The sequence below is a fragment of the Hippichthys cyanospilos genome, chromosome 2 (genome assembly GCF_059441005.1).
Source record: "Hippichthys cyanospilos isolate Australia breed blue-spotted pipefish chromosome 2, RoL_Hcya_1.0, whole genome shotgun sequence".
Classification (NCBI taxonomy): domain Eukaryota; kingdom Metazoa; phylum Chordata; class Actinopteri; order Syngnathiformes; family Syngnathidae; genus Hippichthys; species Hippichthys cyanospilos.
In genome coordinates this window covers 21,426,286-21,441,512 of record NC_142370.1, presented here as the reverse complement: position 1 = coordinate 21,441,512, position 15,227 = coordinate 21,426,286, and the positions used below count along the sequence as shown (strand labels likewise).

At 41.6% G+C, this 15,227-nt stretch overlaps 1 protein-coding gene across 1 annotated transcript; it reads left to right on the top strand.

The window, feature by feature from the left end:
* The first annotated feature begins 1,421 nt into the window (after positions 1-1,421).
* On the top strand, positions 1,422-15,017 carry rp1l1a (rp1 like 1a). The gene is made up of 8 exons (XM_088405636.1): positions 1,422-1,506; positions 3,826-4,078; positions 4,172-4,558; positions 4,671-4,935; positions 5,024-8,790; positions 8,900-9,772; positions 10,712-11,554; positions 13,505-15,017. Exons 2-8 carry the CDS (start codon positions 3,845-3,847, stop codon positions 13,727-13,729), a joined length of 6,594 nt encoding a protein of 2,197 aa, XP_088261762.1. The 5' UTR covers positions 1,422-1,506; positions 3,826-3,844; the 3' UTR covers positions 13,730-15,017.
* Positions 15,018-15,227: the final 210 nt, after the last annotated feature.

Here is a 15,227-nt window from a genome sequence, read left to right as displayed (position 1 = left end):
TGGAGAATCAACAGAGCCAGCATTTGGAGTAGTTTTCCATTCGTCTCGGATGTGTGAACATTGATTTAGTCATGTAAGACCCAGATTGATCCTCTGGCCTCACAGAATCCATCACCTGGACATCATTTGTGGGGACAAGGTTAGATCTGACATGGAAATTCCATCTTAATTAAAGCGGGGACATTTGATCATTCATTAGTTTAGCGGGAACATGTTGTCACTATCTTGGCCGCTAATGCCTTACACTTACAATAGAGATTACAACTGGAATTGATTGGATTTTCAGTCGGGGGACGACACTCCATCTACACACGTGTCGTTCGTGAAATGGAGATTTGCTAGTCTCCAAAAATGCATTTTTTCATCTGGAAAAAAAAAAGAAAAGTCTTATAAAGTATTTTCTCACATCGCGGGTCTTCCTGTGGGGCGACGCAGACACACGCTGCCGTTCTGTACATGGCCGTATAGTGGTGCTATAATGCGTACTATACCATGGATGCAGATTTAACCAAACTTTCTGGCCCCAAACCTTTTGTTATACCATTACCCTCTTCTCATATATGTGAAAATCAATCTAAAATTTAAAGTACAAATAAAGTACAACCAGACACATCGTATTAGCCAAAAGCAAAATGTCCAGCAATAGACTACTCTTAAAAGTATCCACAAACGTAAAATGCAAAACGGCGGGGAGTGGGTGAAATTAAATTCAATAAAGTCAATAGTATAAGCACAGTAAATACCAATACATAAGTGCTCACACGAACGCAAACACACGGATTAAACCTACTTTGTGCGGCTAGGAAGCGCGGTCCTCATTTGTAGTCTTCAATATAAACAACTTTACTTTATCCACATTTATCGCCGAAAACAACTTAGATCAAATTAAATATTAATACATTTTGTTTGTTTTCAGAAACCCAAGCTTCAAACTAGGGTTTGTGTTTCAAAATAGGACTTGGATTTCAAGGTAGTCTCCTGAAGATGATACCTACGTGTAACATTGAAGCAGAACATGAAATCCACGTTTTGTGGATCAGAGATAATTAAACAGTACATTACAACCACTGTAATCTGGGGGTCACAGATGGTGCAACAAGTCTAATCCTCTTTTAAATGATAATCTAGCCCACTTTTATCTCCCACCCGCAACCGCATTCTACACCTCTGATGATAATGACATATTATTTTTTTCAATTATTTTTTAAATAAAGCTATACAGCGACGGACAAAAAAAAGATGAGATAGAACCCCGAAGATAAACTGTATTCAATTAATAAAAGTATACTACTGTAATTGAACAATGGTTGTTATTGCTCACGCCGCTTTATTTTGGAGCTCTAGATTGATGCTTCCGGTACTGTTGCCTATGCAATTGTATACTTGACAAATCTCAGGTAAGCGAGAGAACGTATTATGTGCGACGGTCCAAGGTTGATTTGCCTTTTCTGCATTGAATGTTTCTGTGCATATCAGACCTCTGCAGTGGGGAAATCGTCCATGCGGGTAAGAAAATCCTTAATTATTCTTATTTCTCTAGAAACAAGTGGAAAAACGTGAACAGACAGTTGAGAGGGGTCAGTCACACTTATTATAAGGGATAAGGTCTGATTGAGGGAGATGTAGAGGCAAGGACCTTTTAATCCCATTTGCTTTATTCAGCGTGACCACAAAGGCGCCTTGACCCAATTTTTTATGTTTTTGTTTTGTCTGACAAGTAAAGAACTAGAAAAATGACTTCTAGTAATCAATTAAGTGACACGGCAAACCAAGTAAGTCATAATTGTATTAATATAACTGTATCTATCTATCTATCTATCTATCTATCTATCTATCTATCTATCTATCTATCTATCTATCTATCTATCTATCTATCTATCTATCTATCTATCTATCTATCTATCTATCTATCTATCTATCTATCTATCTATCAAATTGTAGAATAGAACTCTTTCAGTCAGTTCAAATTTATTAATTCTCCACACAGTGTATTAGTTTAATTTAAACAGCTTTAGATCCTCCACATCCTTTACTATTATGCGTGGGAAAGTATGCAATGACTAACCCTTTTGACCTACATTCAATAGGGTGTGTTTTAAAAAAAACAAAATAATATCCATCCATCTGTTTTCTAGACAATGATATTAAACGTTATCACCTCTCCTTTTACCAATACTCAAGAGCCCCTGTGTGTTTTTTTAGGCACACAATACCGGATTATCATTTCTGCTGAGCGCTGTGTGTTAAAAAAAATAAATAAATAATAGTAATAACTTTTTTAAGACGTGTTTAAAATAGCACTTTTCATGCATCACATCCTGTCACATGGGAGTGTCACTTGTCTTTCCACCATGATGGCCTCCCCATAGCAACCTACCTCCTCCCTCCATACAAAGGTTCTTAAGTAGGCTTTTCTTTCTATCCTTAGCCACCTCCCCTTGGCTCTTCTATTTCCCCACCCAGTATTCCTCCTCCCGCCTCCATCTTCCTGATTATTGACTGCCGTTTTAACTTAGGAGCTGAAGAAAGTCTCTCGAGTCAAAGTGCAAAGGTACCATAGCTTGCTTGAATATCAACATGTTAAAACTTGCTGTCTGATTTAACCAGTCAGACTTTTCGGATTGTCTCCTATGGCATTTTTCAATTGTCTTTGGACCATGTTGACTAAAAATGTGAGTGCGACCTCTTTATTCTTATTCTTATTCTTATTCTTATTCTTATTCTTATTCTTATTCTTATTCTTATTCTTATTCTTATTCTTATTCTTATTCTTATTCTTATTCTTATTCTTATATTTCTGCAATCTGTGTTTGAAGTGCATGACAAGTCACAAGAATAAATTAAACCTAAATTTATTCTCTCGGTATATTCCTGTAAGACAATGTTTCAAAGCATTATAAATCGTCAATACTATATATATATATATATATATATATATATATATATATATATATATATATATATATATATATATATATATATATATATATATATATATATATACTACTCTTCTCAAATCATAAATTGCTGTGACTATCTTTGTTTCAGTTAAATGTTGAAATGAATGACGTGAAAACAAAAGAAATACATATGATTCTATTTCAGGCGGTTTGCAGAATTTCCCTTTAATCATCTCTTACACTTGTCTTCATGATAAGACATTTCTATTTCTAAGCAAATGAAGATGCATGATTTTTACATGTGCTTCCTGAAAAGCATGTTTGCTTTGCACCACTAAATAAAAACAAATGGCTTCTAAAATATTAGAAGTTGAACATTGGGTATTTCCCTTTGAAAAGAGAACATGGTGGTATTTTAGGTGTAAGGTTGTTAGCAGGGATTAAGTTGCTGAGTGTCACGTTGAGGTTGTCTGCAGCCAAGAGGTGGCTTGCCCTCTTATCGCAGAGCACAGATCACCAATATATAGAGCTGTGTCAAAATCTGTAATAGTTCTTTTTTGAGTGTTTATTAATGTGACATTCTAGGCTTTTCATTCTGTAATGTAGCTTAATGAGGTAGCTAATACGCGTAGTAGATATGGCTTTTGATATGATGCAGTTAAAACCACAGCCACAATAATATTATAATAATCATTACACATTCGCCATAACAACCTGATGACTTTTGGTAGCTTTATGTAGGACATTTTATGCCACATTGACGCTAGGGAAAAGCACTGTGCATTGGTCAAGGCAAACCACATGCAACAGAAGCGGATGTTCTGGCCTGAATCCTTTTCAACCAACCAGATTAATGAAATTGTAATTGCAAAGGAGAGAAAAAATGCCTGAAAAATATCTCAAACCTTATCCCTACCACCTAAAGGTGTTTGTGAAAGTGCAGCATGCAGATTGTCCGAGAAGGGAGATGGGAGCCTCCCCGCACGTCTAATCATGCCCCGACAAGCAGGCCTCGACCACCAAACAGCTCGCGCCTTGTCGACGTGGAGACAGCCACACCAGCCAAGAGGATCACCTTCTACAGAAGTGGAGACAGCCAGTTTGCGGGTGTCAGGATGGCTATCCACAAGCGCAGCTTCAAATGCTTTGATGCCCTGCTTGATGACCTTTCACAAAAGGTTAGTAGGACCGTTTTCAAGTATTAAAACAGGATTGATTTTTTTTTCTTCATCTTAAAACAAGCCAAGAATAAATATTTCATCAATGTATAGATGCCGCTTCCATTCGGTGTGCGGACTGTGACCACCCCTCGCGGCACACGCATTATCAAACATCTGGAGGACCTTCAGGATGGCGGCTGTTACCTCTGCTCTGACCGCCGCCAGCCTAAACCAATCAACATGGAGCATGCCAACAAACGCCAAAGCATTTGGCAGCATCACAGCCGCATACCCCCTCAACCAGAAACCTTATACTCTTCTGGCCAGCTACCTCATCGGCATCGACGGTTCCTTTTGATTAAAAACACTGAGCCAGGGATGCGGAGGAGTGTGGTTCTGAGCAGGAGGTCAATCAGAAATGTGAGGGCCTTTCTTGAGGAGGTGTCTGAGGTGATGCAGTTCCATGTCCGAAAAATTTATACCGCAGAGGGACGAAGGGTGAGGAATTAATTTTGTTTCCGTGTTTCAATAGCACCAATGAATTGGGTTCGATTTAGACTTATCTTGGATAAATGTTGAAGTAGATTAAACACCGTAAATTTGTCCGTAGGTTGACAGCGTTCAAAGTCTGATGACTTGCCCTGGAGTCTTGGTGTGTGTTGGCAGAGAGGCCCTCAGTCCCTTGCTGTTGAAGATCCTGCGAAAGAGCTCAAAGCAAAAACTGCCAGGTTTGAGCAGCAGGTCTCCTGGTTTTGGTCCCAGGACTCCTGGAAACGGGGCTCGATCCCCGGGTATTCAAGAAGCAAGATCGCCCCCTCACGGAAGTCATTCTAGAGCCAGTGAATGCAGTGAGGGGAAGGAGAGCCGGAAAAGTGGTAGGCTATCCCTTTGTGACATAAATGCAGACACTTGAATTTACAACCAAGGGCTAACTGCTGTTGGCTTTTCACGCTTTGCTTTCAGTTAACTTTGGTCTGGAAACAAAAAAGAGCATCATCCACCCTCGGTCCGATTCATCTACGCGCTCCACTCGATTGTCTTTGTCTTCAGAGAAGTCCTTTGGCAATGGCATAAGAGCACACTCGCAACAGAGACCAGCTATTATGAATGATGACATTGAAAAGCGTGTGCTAGTCAACAAGGATGGCAGCCTTTCTGTGGAGATGAGGGTGCGTTTTCGTCTCCGCAACGATGAGACCTTGCAGTGGTCCACGCATATTGGAAAATCGCCATCTCTGACGAGTGACTGTTGTCCTCCAAACCACGCTCACGCCCCTCACTTACAAAATTATCAGTCCGAAAGCTGCTCTGATTGCGCAACCGTTGACCCAGATTATATGGACTGCTCCGATCGATGTGTCCATGTCAGCCAGTGCAGCTGCTGCTACCAGATGCAAGAACAACTGTACAATCTCTGGGAAAACCCAAAACAGAGTCATAAGCAACCCCCTGTCCCACCTCCATATATATCAAGCCACACCCACACTACAGTAAGACACACCCAGTCCTCTGGTTCTTCCTCAACTTGTAACTCCATGAGAGTGGTGCGTTGCCGGACAAAACTCTCAAACTGTGGAAGCGGTTCGGATTCAGAGCAGAGCCAACTTGTCCAAGAAGAAGCGTGTGTGGTGCAGCAGGTACAGCGCAGATTCGACGACACTAACGTAGAAGTTGGTATGATGAGCAGGTGCTCCAGTCGCAGTGAGGCGGTCACCCAGAATGGCAATGCAAGATCTCTTAGCGAGAGGTCAGTTGACAATGAGTTGATGGAGGAAGAGATGGATCACCCCTTGTCGAGGATCAGCAGCTCCTCGCATATACTGCAGTCATTAAAGGAAGACCAGGATGTTGAGGATGACCTTCCGCCGAGTGCTTCACAGTGCTCCCATAGAACCAGGCCATCCCCAAAGGCAACTTTGAACAACAATCAGCCAATCAGTCTCTTGACTGAGCTCAACAAACCAGATGAGCAGGACAAGAAAGAAAGTGGAACAGCATCTGCTGCTGCGTCATGTGTATGCGGATCTGAGATGATGGATCAAACTCTCAGATTCAACTCGAATGTAAGTAGAACCTCTTGTCGGTTCACCAGAGTTGTGAACCAAAGAAATGGGAGTGAAGAGATCAAGAGCATTATTAAAACTCCATCCGGCCCATCTGTGATGTCAAGTGTATGTCTTGATTGCGGGGGCTATAAATGGGGAGGCACCTCCGATACCAGTAGTAGAGCTTCACAAAGATCGTGTCACACTCCCCAAGCCCTTTCAAACCCGACTTCGCCTCTCCAAAACGCCAACGACTCTATGTGCTACGATGCTTTGTCTACACAAGCAGACAAAACCCATCTCACCGGACATGGATCTGCTATACCAAATGTCTTGAAAAGTGAAACGTCCAGTGCCATTTCTAGAAAATCAAGTCCCGCGGCCACAGAAAAGGAGGATGGAGTAGCCACTGCGGCTACAACCCAAAAATCCAACACGCCCCGGAAAAATGTTTGTGCCACTACTGAAAATAACATGAAGAGAAACTCCAGCGCAATGTCAAGTCAGTCCAACAAGTCTCACAAGTCCAATTTGTGTGTTACATTGGAAAGTTCCAGTGTCACATCAACCAAGGAAGCAGCGGGAGAAACCTTGGACAAAAGAGAAGTAACATCTTGCTTTCCAACTAAGGCTGTCTCAAGTGCCGGGACAGACTCTCCAGCTGAGAATGCAGCCTCGGAGGACAGTAGATCTCAAAGTTCTCTTTCTGTGAATTCTAATGTTTCCGTCATGTATGGCAGGGAAGAGAGCCCCACTCGTGTCATCACAACTAAATCATCAAAGTCAAATGTATCAGGGAAGTCCAAAGTATCTTGCCACAAGTGCACAAACTGTTCATGTGCAAAAGATCAGGTAACCCTCCTAGTGCCAAGTGAAACAGAAAAGGAAACTGACATTTGCCTTGAAACTCAAGATGTTAAAAGTAACAAACAAGATTGCAGTACACCTGAAGAAAGGTCAGTCAGTGCTCTGTCTGCAAAATCAACTACTTCTTGTCATACAACCGGCATCTCAAATCGCACCGCAGAAACTCTTGACCCAAAGGAAGCCTGTGTTTCTTCAAATGACATGAATGCAAACAAGTCATATGAAGATATAGAGCGGGTAGCAAGCTCCTTATCTTTGAAGTCAAAATTGTCAACGGGCTCCTCTGCCTCTAAGAAGTCAGCTTCTACCAAGAATCTAAACTCAGCATCCCATACATCAAATATAGTCACCATCAAAACACCAGAGGGGATTGATGAGATAAGTGAGTCAACAGAGGCAGAACAAAAAACTGTTGAAGATGAAAAAGTTGAAAAAAGAAATACCTCAAGTAAAACTTCGGAATGCTCTGATGATCAAATGTTGTCACCCAAGAGAATACGCTCATCCCGGTCCCATTTGCAGAAAGGTAGGGTTGCATCACCGAGCAGTTCTAATGAGGGAAGAGGCCAGAGTGGGTTCTCAAGTCACTCAGTAGGTTCTTCTAAATCTGGAAGTTTGAAATGCCAATGTGTTGTTGCTTCGGCATTTGAAGAGGGAAAGAAAAAGGAGATGGTGGCGGAAAATGAAGCAAACAAACAGGGAGTAAAAATTGAATTAAATGAGATGGTGGAGGATACAAGAGGCACCGAGCAACAAAGTCAAAACTCATTTGGGTCAGTGTCACTCGGGTTGCCAGATGACCAGGAAATGTGTGACACGGACAGCGGCAAGTCATGCATTTCATTTCATGATGGTACTAACAACGTGGACAGCGTGAGCACTACAACTCCAAATGTCCACTCGATGTTGTCTCCTAAATCTAAAGTCAAAGAGAGTCACAGAGCAATTGATTTGCCTACTATCGACGCACCTGGATCGGGTGGGGATGTGACAGCCGTTGATCCTGGCAGCTCCAAGAAGTCCGCAAGTCCAACCGAAGAAAAAGAGAATAGCCTCATCAAAAGTGCATCTAGCGGACACTCCATTGGACTTTGCTCCCTCACGAGTGACTTGGCAGCAGATTTAAAAGTGAATGGCTTGAAGCAGAGTAAAGGAGAAGGTACTGTAAAAGCATCTGACGGCGGCAGCGTCCGATCCGTCAAAACATCGAGTTCTGCAAAGAAAGAGACGTCTGTCAGATCCTCGAAGCAACACAACTGTAGACAATCCACTAAAGGGTCACCTGAAGAAAGCACCATGTCTGCTGCTGACCCTCTCGCAGACACGAAGGCCGCACATCAACGCTCTCTGCAGTCAAGTAAGGCAAGCAAAGCCAGCAGCAAAAAGCACGCTGAGAAAAACATGAGGCATCAGATGAAGGGCAGCCAGATGGATGAGGGTGAAGGGACCCAAGTGACTCCGGCCTGTCTACCCAATGCTTCCCCCAGTGAAGTGGTCACTGATTGGTTACGGAGCATTCCTTCAAACATGATCGCTCTTGATGAGCAAGTTACAGAATCAAAGGAGGAGCATCTTGTGGAAGAGCTGTTAGACAAAGTAGAGAAAGTTGGGCATAATCAGAAAGAAAAGGAATGTGCAACAATAGATGAAGAAAAAAAGCGAGATCTGGTTACAGGTGTTGGTGAAATAGAGGCGTCTCCTCGGCCCATCTCGCCATTGATTCGTGGAAAGGCATTGCCCAAGGACTGGCGCTCTTCAGCTGCAGTGATGAAGGTTCTTCTCAGCTCCTCTTTGGGACGATGCCGAAGCTTGCCTGAGGTACAGTAAGATATGTGGTACAAAAAATGTTTTGTCCGAAATGTGTAGTGGATAGTTCTGTTTGTATCACAGCCAAATATAAATTCTCATAACCTGTTGTGCTCCACAGGTGTCTCCAGTTTATGGCCGCAGACTAAGCACATCAGCAAGGGGACTCCTGGACTGCTTGGCCCAGCTTCAGCTTATTGAGCCTGTCAGAGGTCAAGGCTGCAACAAACTGGAGGACAAGAACCGGCAGTACGGGGATATTATAGCCATTCTTCAATCGCTTTGGCTCGCCGATCCTCCGGATTTTGACACCAAGGACATTGGCATAGAACAAGGGACTCCACCGAGGTCATCTTCAGGAGTAGGCATGAGCACAGGTTCCGGTGGCTCGGGAAAGGAACAAGACAATCAAGTAGGAGATGAAACCCTTCCAAAAGAGTCCTCTCATGAGGATGAGACTGTGGAGAAAGTTTCAGAGAACAGACTGGAACCACACACCCTACAATCTAAGGCTGAGGTATTTTTGAAACAAACTTTGTGCACTGACGGTCAAAGCAAAGTCCCTCCGATTCTGGAAAGTCCGAAAGATGTAAATGCGTCATCCTCTGACAAAAGCTCTGGCAATGACAGCTCCAATTCCAGCTCAGCAACACCGCCAACAGTTTTTCAACTGCCAAATAAACCATCCCAAGATCCCGATCCAGTGTGGGTCCTGCACCTCCTGAAGAAGCTGGAGAAGGAATTTTTGAACCACTACATTAATGCCATGGCTGAGTTCAAAGTCCGTTGGGACCTTGACGACAGCCTAATCGTGGACACAATGATCTCAGAGCTGAAGGAAGAAGTGAGCCAAAGAATACAGAGCAGCATTAAGCGGGAAATGAGCAAGATCCAGAGTCGATCTGGGCGAGGTGGTAAGTCACCACGGCCTCCAAAAGGGGCAAACCTATCCAGGGAGTCAACCATGACGGAGAAACGCCGACGGATGCTAAAGGTAAATACAACAAATTTCAATTTGGGTTTTCCTCTTTGCGTTTCCTATTTTTGTTTGCCAAACAATTTCATCATTATTGCTTAACTTTCAAGTATTATAATTCGAGAAATATTAAAATGATGAAAATAAACTGATTTACAAAATCTTGCCAACGTTTGACTGGGCAATTTTTTAGCTTTCAGTTTACATGTGAATCATTTATTATACACAGTAAGAGTTTCATTTTATTTGATTCATTTATTTAATTTATGTGTAAAAGAAAAACAGAAATACTGTATGAATGAAAGCGTTCGCCGATTTTGGATAAAATGAAGAATCAAGAAGAGAGTCCTATTTTATCTGCCTCTTTTCTGAATTCAATTACAAAGCACATAATAAAAAATAAAAAAAAATCACAAAAGCAATATAACGTTCAACTCAAGAAAGTGTCAAGAAAGTGACATGTTTTTAGTTCTTAAGATACAATTCAGTTCACAAAAGCAAAAAAACGTTCAACTCAAGAATATGTCAAGAACGCGACATGTTTTTAGTTTTTAAGATACAATTCAGGTAATGCCATTCATGACTGAAAAATGACAAAGCTATAACGATAGAATTGATTAGCATATTTCTTTGACCTACTGGCTTTTATTTTTTATGTTATCTGACTTGATACCCCGGAGAAAGTGCTGTTGTATCAAAACGAGATAATACATTTCATACAGTATTTGCTTTAAGATTTTTTTGAATTTTCTTATTTTACAATTCATGTCTCAGGAAGCACATGTGGCAAGCATGCCTGTATTGCAAAGTCACATGAATATTTTGGCTATATTTATATACAGTATAGTCTTATTGTTAACAGACGCTTATGTGTTTGAGATGAAAATGTGCTTGACACTTGACATGGCAAGATTTTGCAGCAGAAAGGTGAACATTATTGTATTGTTTCATTTTCAGGTCATGAAGAACCAATCAGTCAAAACCGCCGACTCCTTCAGTGATGCCGAGATGACGGCCGAGTTCAGCGACCAACGAAGCGATGACGAATACTGCCCCTGTGACGCTTGCGTACGCAAAAAAATGGCAGCACGGCCTCTCAAAACGAACCCGGCGGCAGCTGAAGCTCCGGTGATGATGGAGTTCGATCTCTTTAAAATACTTCAACTCAGGAAGACGCCGGCGCCTGCCCCTACATGTGTGTCACAGCCTACAGATAGGTGCGATGACAATGTACTTGTAGAAGAGGAAGTAAGGAGTTTGGAGGTTGTACGGGAAGAAGAGGAGGATGATCAATCAAGCGAAGATTTCAAAACTGAGGAGACAGTTCCTGAGGAAGGCGAGTATACAGGTGAAGAGTTGAAATTTAAGGAGGAAAAGACAGGGAACAGGGAAATTGGGAATTCACGGACAAGTAGGGAGAAGAGCTACTGCCAGTGCGTGTGGATGGAAACACCGGAGGAGTCTGACAAAACAGTTGATCACGTAAAAGATAAAGGGGAGGAGGATATCGAAGAAGAAGCCAAGGCAAGCAAGGAGGAGGTTGGAACTGAGAAGAAGGCATATGGAGGAGAGACCACCAAAAGATGTGAAGACAGTGTGGATGCAGAGGGGGGAGACTGCAAGGTCAAAGAGAACTCTGCAAATCAAAATCTTGAAGAGTCATCCCTTTTGGAGGAAAAGCAAAACATCAGCGCTTCAGCGGGAGGAGATGAAGACATGGAAAAGAAGGAGGAGGAGGATCATGCTGGAGAGTCCCCAGAAGATGGCGAGTCATCACAGCAGAACATTGCCTCGCCGAAGGTCAGGACACACTGGACTCTAAAATAATGACAAACAAATAAAGAAAAAAAATACACGAAATATGAAATTTAACTGTTATAGTCATTTGAGATTAAGTCAACATTTGAACCTCCAAAGTTTTGTTTTCCAATAAAATCTTCCATTTCGCTATTATCATGCCAAAAGGTTGTAGCTTGAAAATCTTTACAGAAAAAGAACCAAAGTCTTCTCGGGAGGTGATAGACAAAAACATTTCCTAACAGCACAATTTGTATTACCACTTCTTGTATATGTTGTTTATTTCAAGATATACTGAGAAATTAATACTACCTCTTTTTGTATGATCATTTAAAAAAGGTATGTGATGCATTTTGCCACAGATAAAAACAGCTCCCAGGTGGCTTAAAATGTCTGATATGTTAACAAAAAATAAAAAGTAGTGCTCAGATATTGGAGTCAGCACACCGTCAGTTTTGAATCAGTGTATGGATACATATTATGAGGCACATGCAGCAGACTCACAGCAAAAACAAATGAGGTGCTTGGTCATCAAAGTAAGGTTGTCCGAATTTCCTTTTCAATGCCAAATGGGAAGAAAAAAGCCACATGGCTGCCACATGGCTGCCACAGGCACTGGGCTGCTTGAGTGGCAAAGTTCAGATGATGACGTTGCACTATTAGGCAGGGAGCTGGCAGGAACAAGAAGTCCGAGTTAAGTCCAAAGTGATTTGCCACTGTTTGGGAGCGAGCATGACCGAGGGGTTCAGGTCTCGCTCAAAGAGGAATGTGACCTAGTGCAGTCTAAATGCTAATTCTAAACCAGCGGGGGAAGCTAATCTCGCTATCCAATTAGACAAACTGAACAAATCTGTTGCACAGCAACAACTAGCCTCCACTGCAGGAGGCTATGACTTGCAATTGTTTTTCTTCCCACCACATATCAATATTACTGACAGCAACAGGTTGAAAGAGTAGTAAATTATTGCACTCACAGAAAACTATTTTTAAAATCACAGGTCTCGAAAGATAAGTCAAAGAACAAATGAAAAAATGTATATCTTGAACTCAAACTCATTGTGTGAAAGGTACTGTTTGCTTTTTAAAAGATGTTTTACAATTAAAAGAAAGAAAGGTGAGTGAATGTATCAGTTTCTGTTGTATTTCAGCTATAGTCCATCACATTTGTAATTATTAATAACTTTAGGTGTTTCGCTTGCACAGACAAAAGAAAAAAGTATTTCCTCCTCTGTCCATTTCTAACTTTTTAGATCATCAAGCAAATGTACTATATGTCAGACAAATGAATGCAATGAATAAACTGCGGCTGATCATGCTTTAAGACAGCGGTCCCAACCTTTTTATCACCGGTCAAGATTTGGGATTTATATTGTGAACCGGGGTTAAGGTTTGCATCACCAACTGACTGCTCTCAATAATAATTAAATGATAATTATTATCATTAAGTACTGTAATTAAGTTACATTAAATGGTAGGGCAGGTTCAAATTGCGAATTGGTTTATAGTCTGCGCCCATTATATGTGGAGGATAGGGGGAAAGCCCTTCATCAAACAGCAAAAATCCTCAATTGATGCCCCCCAAATAAGGTTTCGTAATTGCTCATAGATGGCACAAGATGGCGGCAAATCTTTATCATCTATTAAACACAGCCATGGCATTAAATAGAGCTCCTCCTTTCACCTCAACATAGTGGCTTGGCTGCAGGATGCCAAAAGATACAAATGCAAATAAATACTGTATTTTTCAATTGGAGATGGCATTGGCCAGATCAGAAACAGAGACTAGGTGAGGATGTTCCTATCGCAAATATGCCGTAATGTATTTTGAAATTTCCGACCCTTTGGAAAAACCTGTGAGGTATAACAGTTGCCTCTCTTATAATCAAAGGTCTTAGTTTTTTTTAAAAGATGGAACATTATTGTTCCATTGACATTTTTTTCATGAACTGACAGGTTTGCAGTTCAAGCGATGATGTCCACGTGACCGAGGTTGAGGAAGCCGATGCCGAAGACTCCGACACTAACTCTAAGCGTCCAAAGGACACCGGCAAAGTTGAGTCGGGAAGCAAGCAGACAAAGGAGCCGGACTGCACAGCAGATGGGGCTCTTGTGCATCAGTGCACCAGGACCTCGGTGGAGTCCCAACCTGGATCCTTGGACGATTTAAATGCCCCTTAGAACATGAAACAACTCTTTGCATAGAGCCACGCCATATGTAAGCACCAGAATATTTGATGCACTTTATTATTTGTCTGCTGTTGAAGTCTCACGTGAAACTTGAAACTACAATCTAGCCTACAAACAAATGACCTGTACAATTTGAAGTTGCATTTATAAGGAACGCTGAGTTAGTCTTTCAATAAGAATGTTTTACCCTTCAAAGTTTTGCATTTAATAATTCATATGAATGCCCACCCTTTGGAACTTTAGATTTGATTGTAGTTACCATAGTTTTTAGTTCATGTGAATTTTGCATGTGTATTCTGTGAAATATTTCTCTACATCACAGGTGTGTTGCTTTGGGAAGATGAACTGTTACACAGCTAGCTGCTTAAATGTAAAAATATGACGCACCCAAGATTATGAGTGTAATCTCATTATTTTAAATGGATCAGAAGACATTCAGCACAGTGTAGTTGTTCAATTTTATATCGAGTCACAATTATGTCTCTATGCTGGTTTTTGAAACAGTTAGAAGCCTTAATGATGGCTCATTTTCTTGAGTGAAGCCAGAATCGTATATCGTCTGAACCTGGGTTGGGCAATTCCAGGCCTCGGGGGCCGGTGTCCTTCATGTTTTCCTGTTTTCTCTCTCAAACACACCTGATTCAAATGATTAGGATTATTCTCAAGATCCAGCAGAGCTTGTTGATGAGCTAATGGTTTAAATCAGGTGTATTAGGGAGAGAAAACTGGAAAACATGCAGGACACCGGCCCTCGAGGGCTGGAGTTGCCCACCCCTGGCACAGCCTCAACTGTAAAGCTACTTGAGGGTTTTTTTGTTTGTTTTTTTTTTCTGTTAATACCATGTAAGGCTTAAACATTTAAGCACATACACGGTATACACGGTATCAAATGTTGGGATCAATGAACTGTGAGATATTCATATGCTGTATATTCAGATGGGGTGTGCGTAAGCAGCGATGTGCACAAGTAGCGTGACATGTCTTACTGATTACTGATGCCTTACCGTCTCCATGGTTATACAGTATGAGTGTGGAGCCATAGAAACAAGAACACAGGCCATACTCAAGTGGAGGGGCTGCTTGATAATGCTGCAGAGACGCTCTGGATATGGCTCTGTGTCTCAGCTTGCCAAGAGGGCGGAAGAGTGGGCTGCTTGTGTACCCATCGGTTCACCATCCTAAACTGATGAACAAATGAAGGTCATGGTAATAGAAATAAAAGCAATGAACAACATGTTTTCTTTTACCGAAACAAAAATAAAAGCTTGCAAAAGCTCAACCTCTTCAGCTCTTGTTTGAATTGTTGTCACGACCACTTTAAAGCTACGTGCCAAATGAAAGGCCCAAGGCAAAAAAAAAAAAACTATTTAAAAAACAGGTTGGGGATGGTACACAGGGACGAAGTGAAGGCAAGTCCCAAATATGAATATGAAATGGTTCTGAGCTTGTTTGGCAGAGTGGCGTGAAAAATGAGCACTGAAACATGACG

Excerpts from the sequence above, each read along its gene's own strand:
- rp1l1a (XM_088405636.1), top strand. The coding sequence starts at position 3,845 with ATGCAGATTGTCCGAGAAGGGAGATGGGAGCCTCCCCGCACGTCTAAT. Across the intron at positions 4,079-4,171 it reads TTGATGACCTTTCACAAAAG|ATGCCGCTTCCATTCGGTGT; the intron begins GTTAGTAGGACC and ends ATCAATGTATAG. Across the intron at positions 11,555-13,504 it reads AGAACATTGCCTCGCCGAAG|GTTTGCAGTTCAAGCGATGA; the intron begins GTCAGGACACAC and ends ATGAACTGACAG.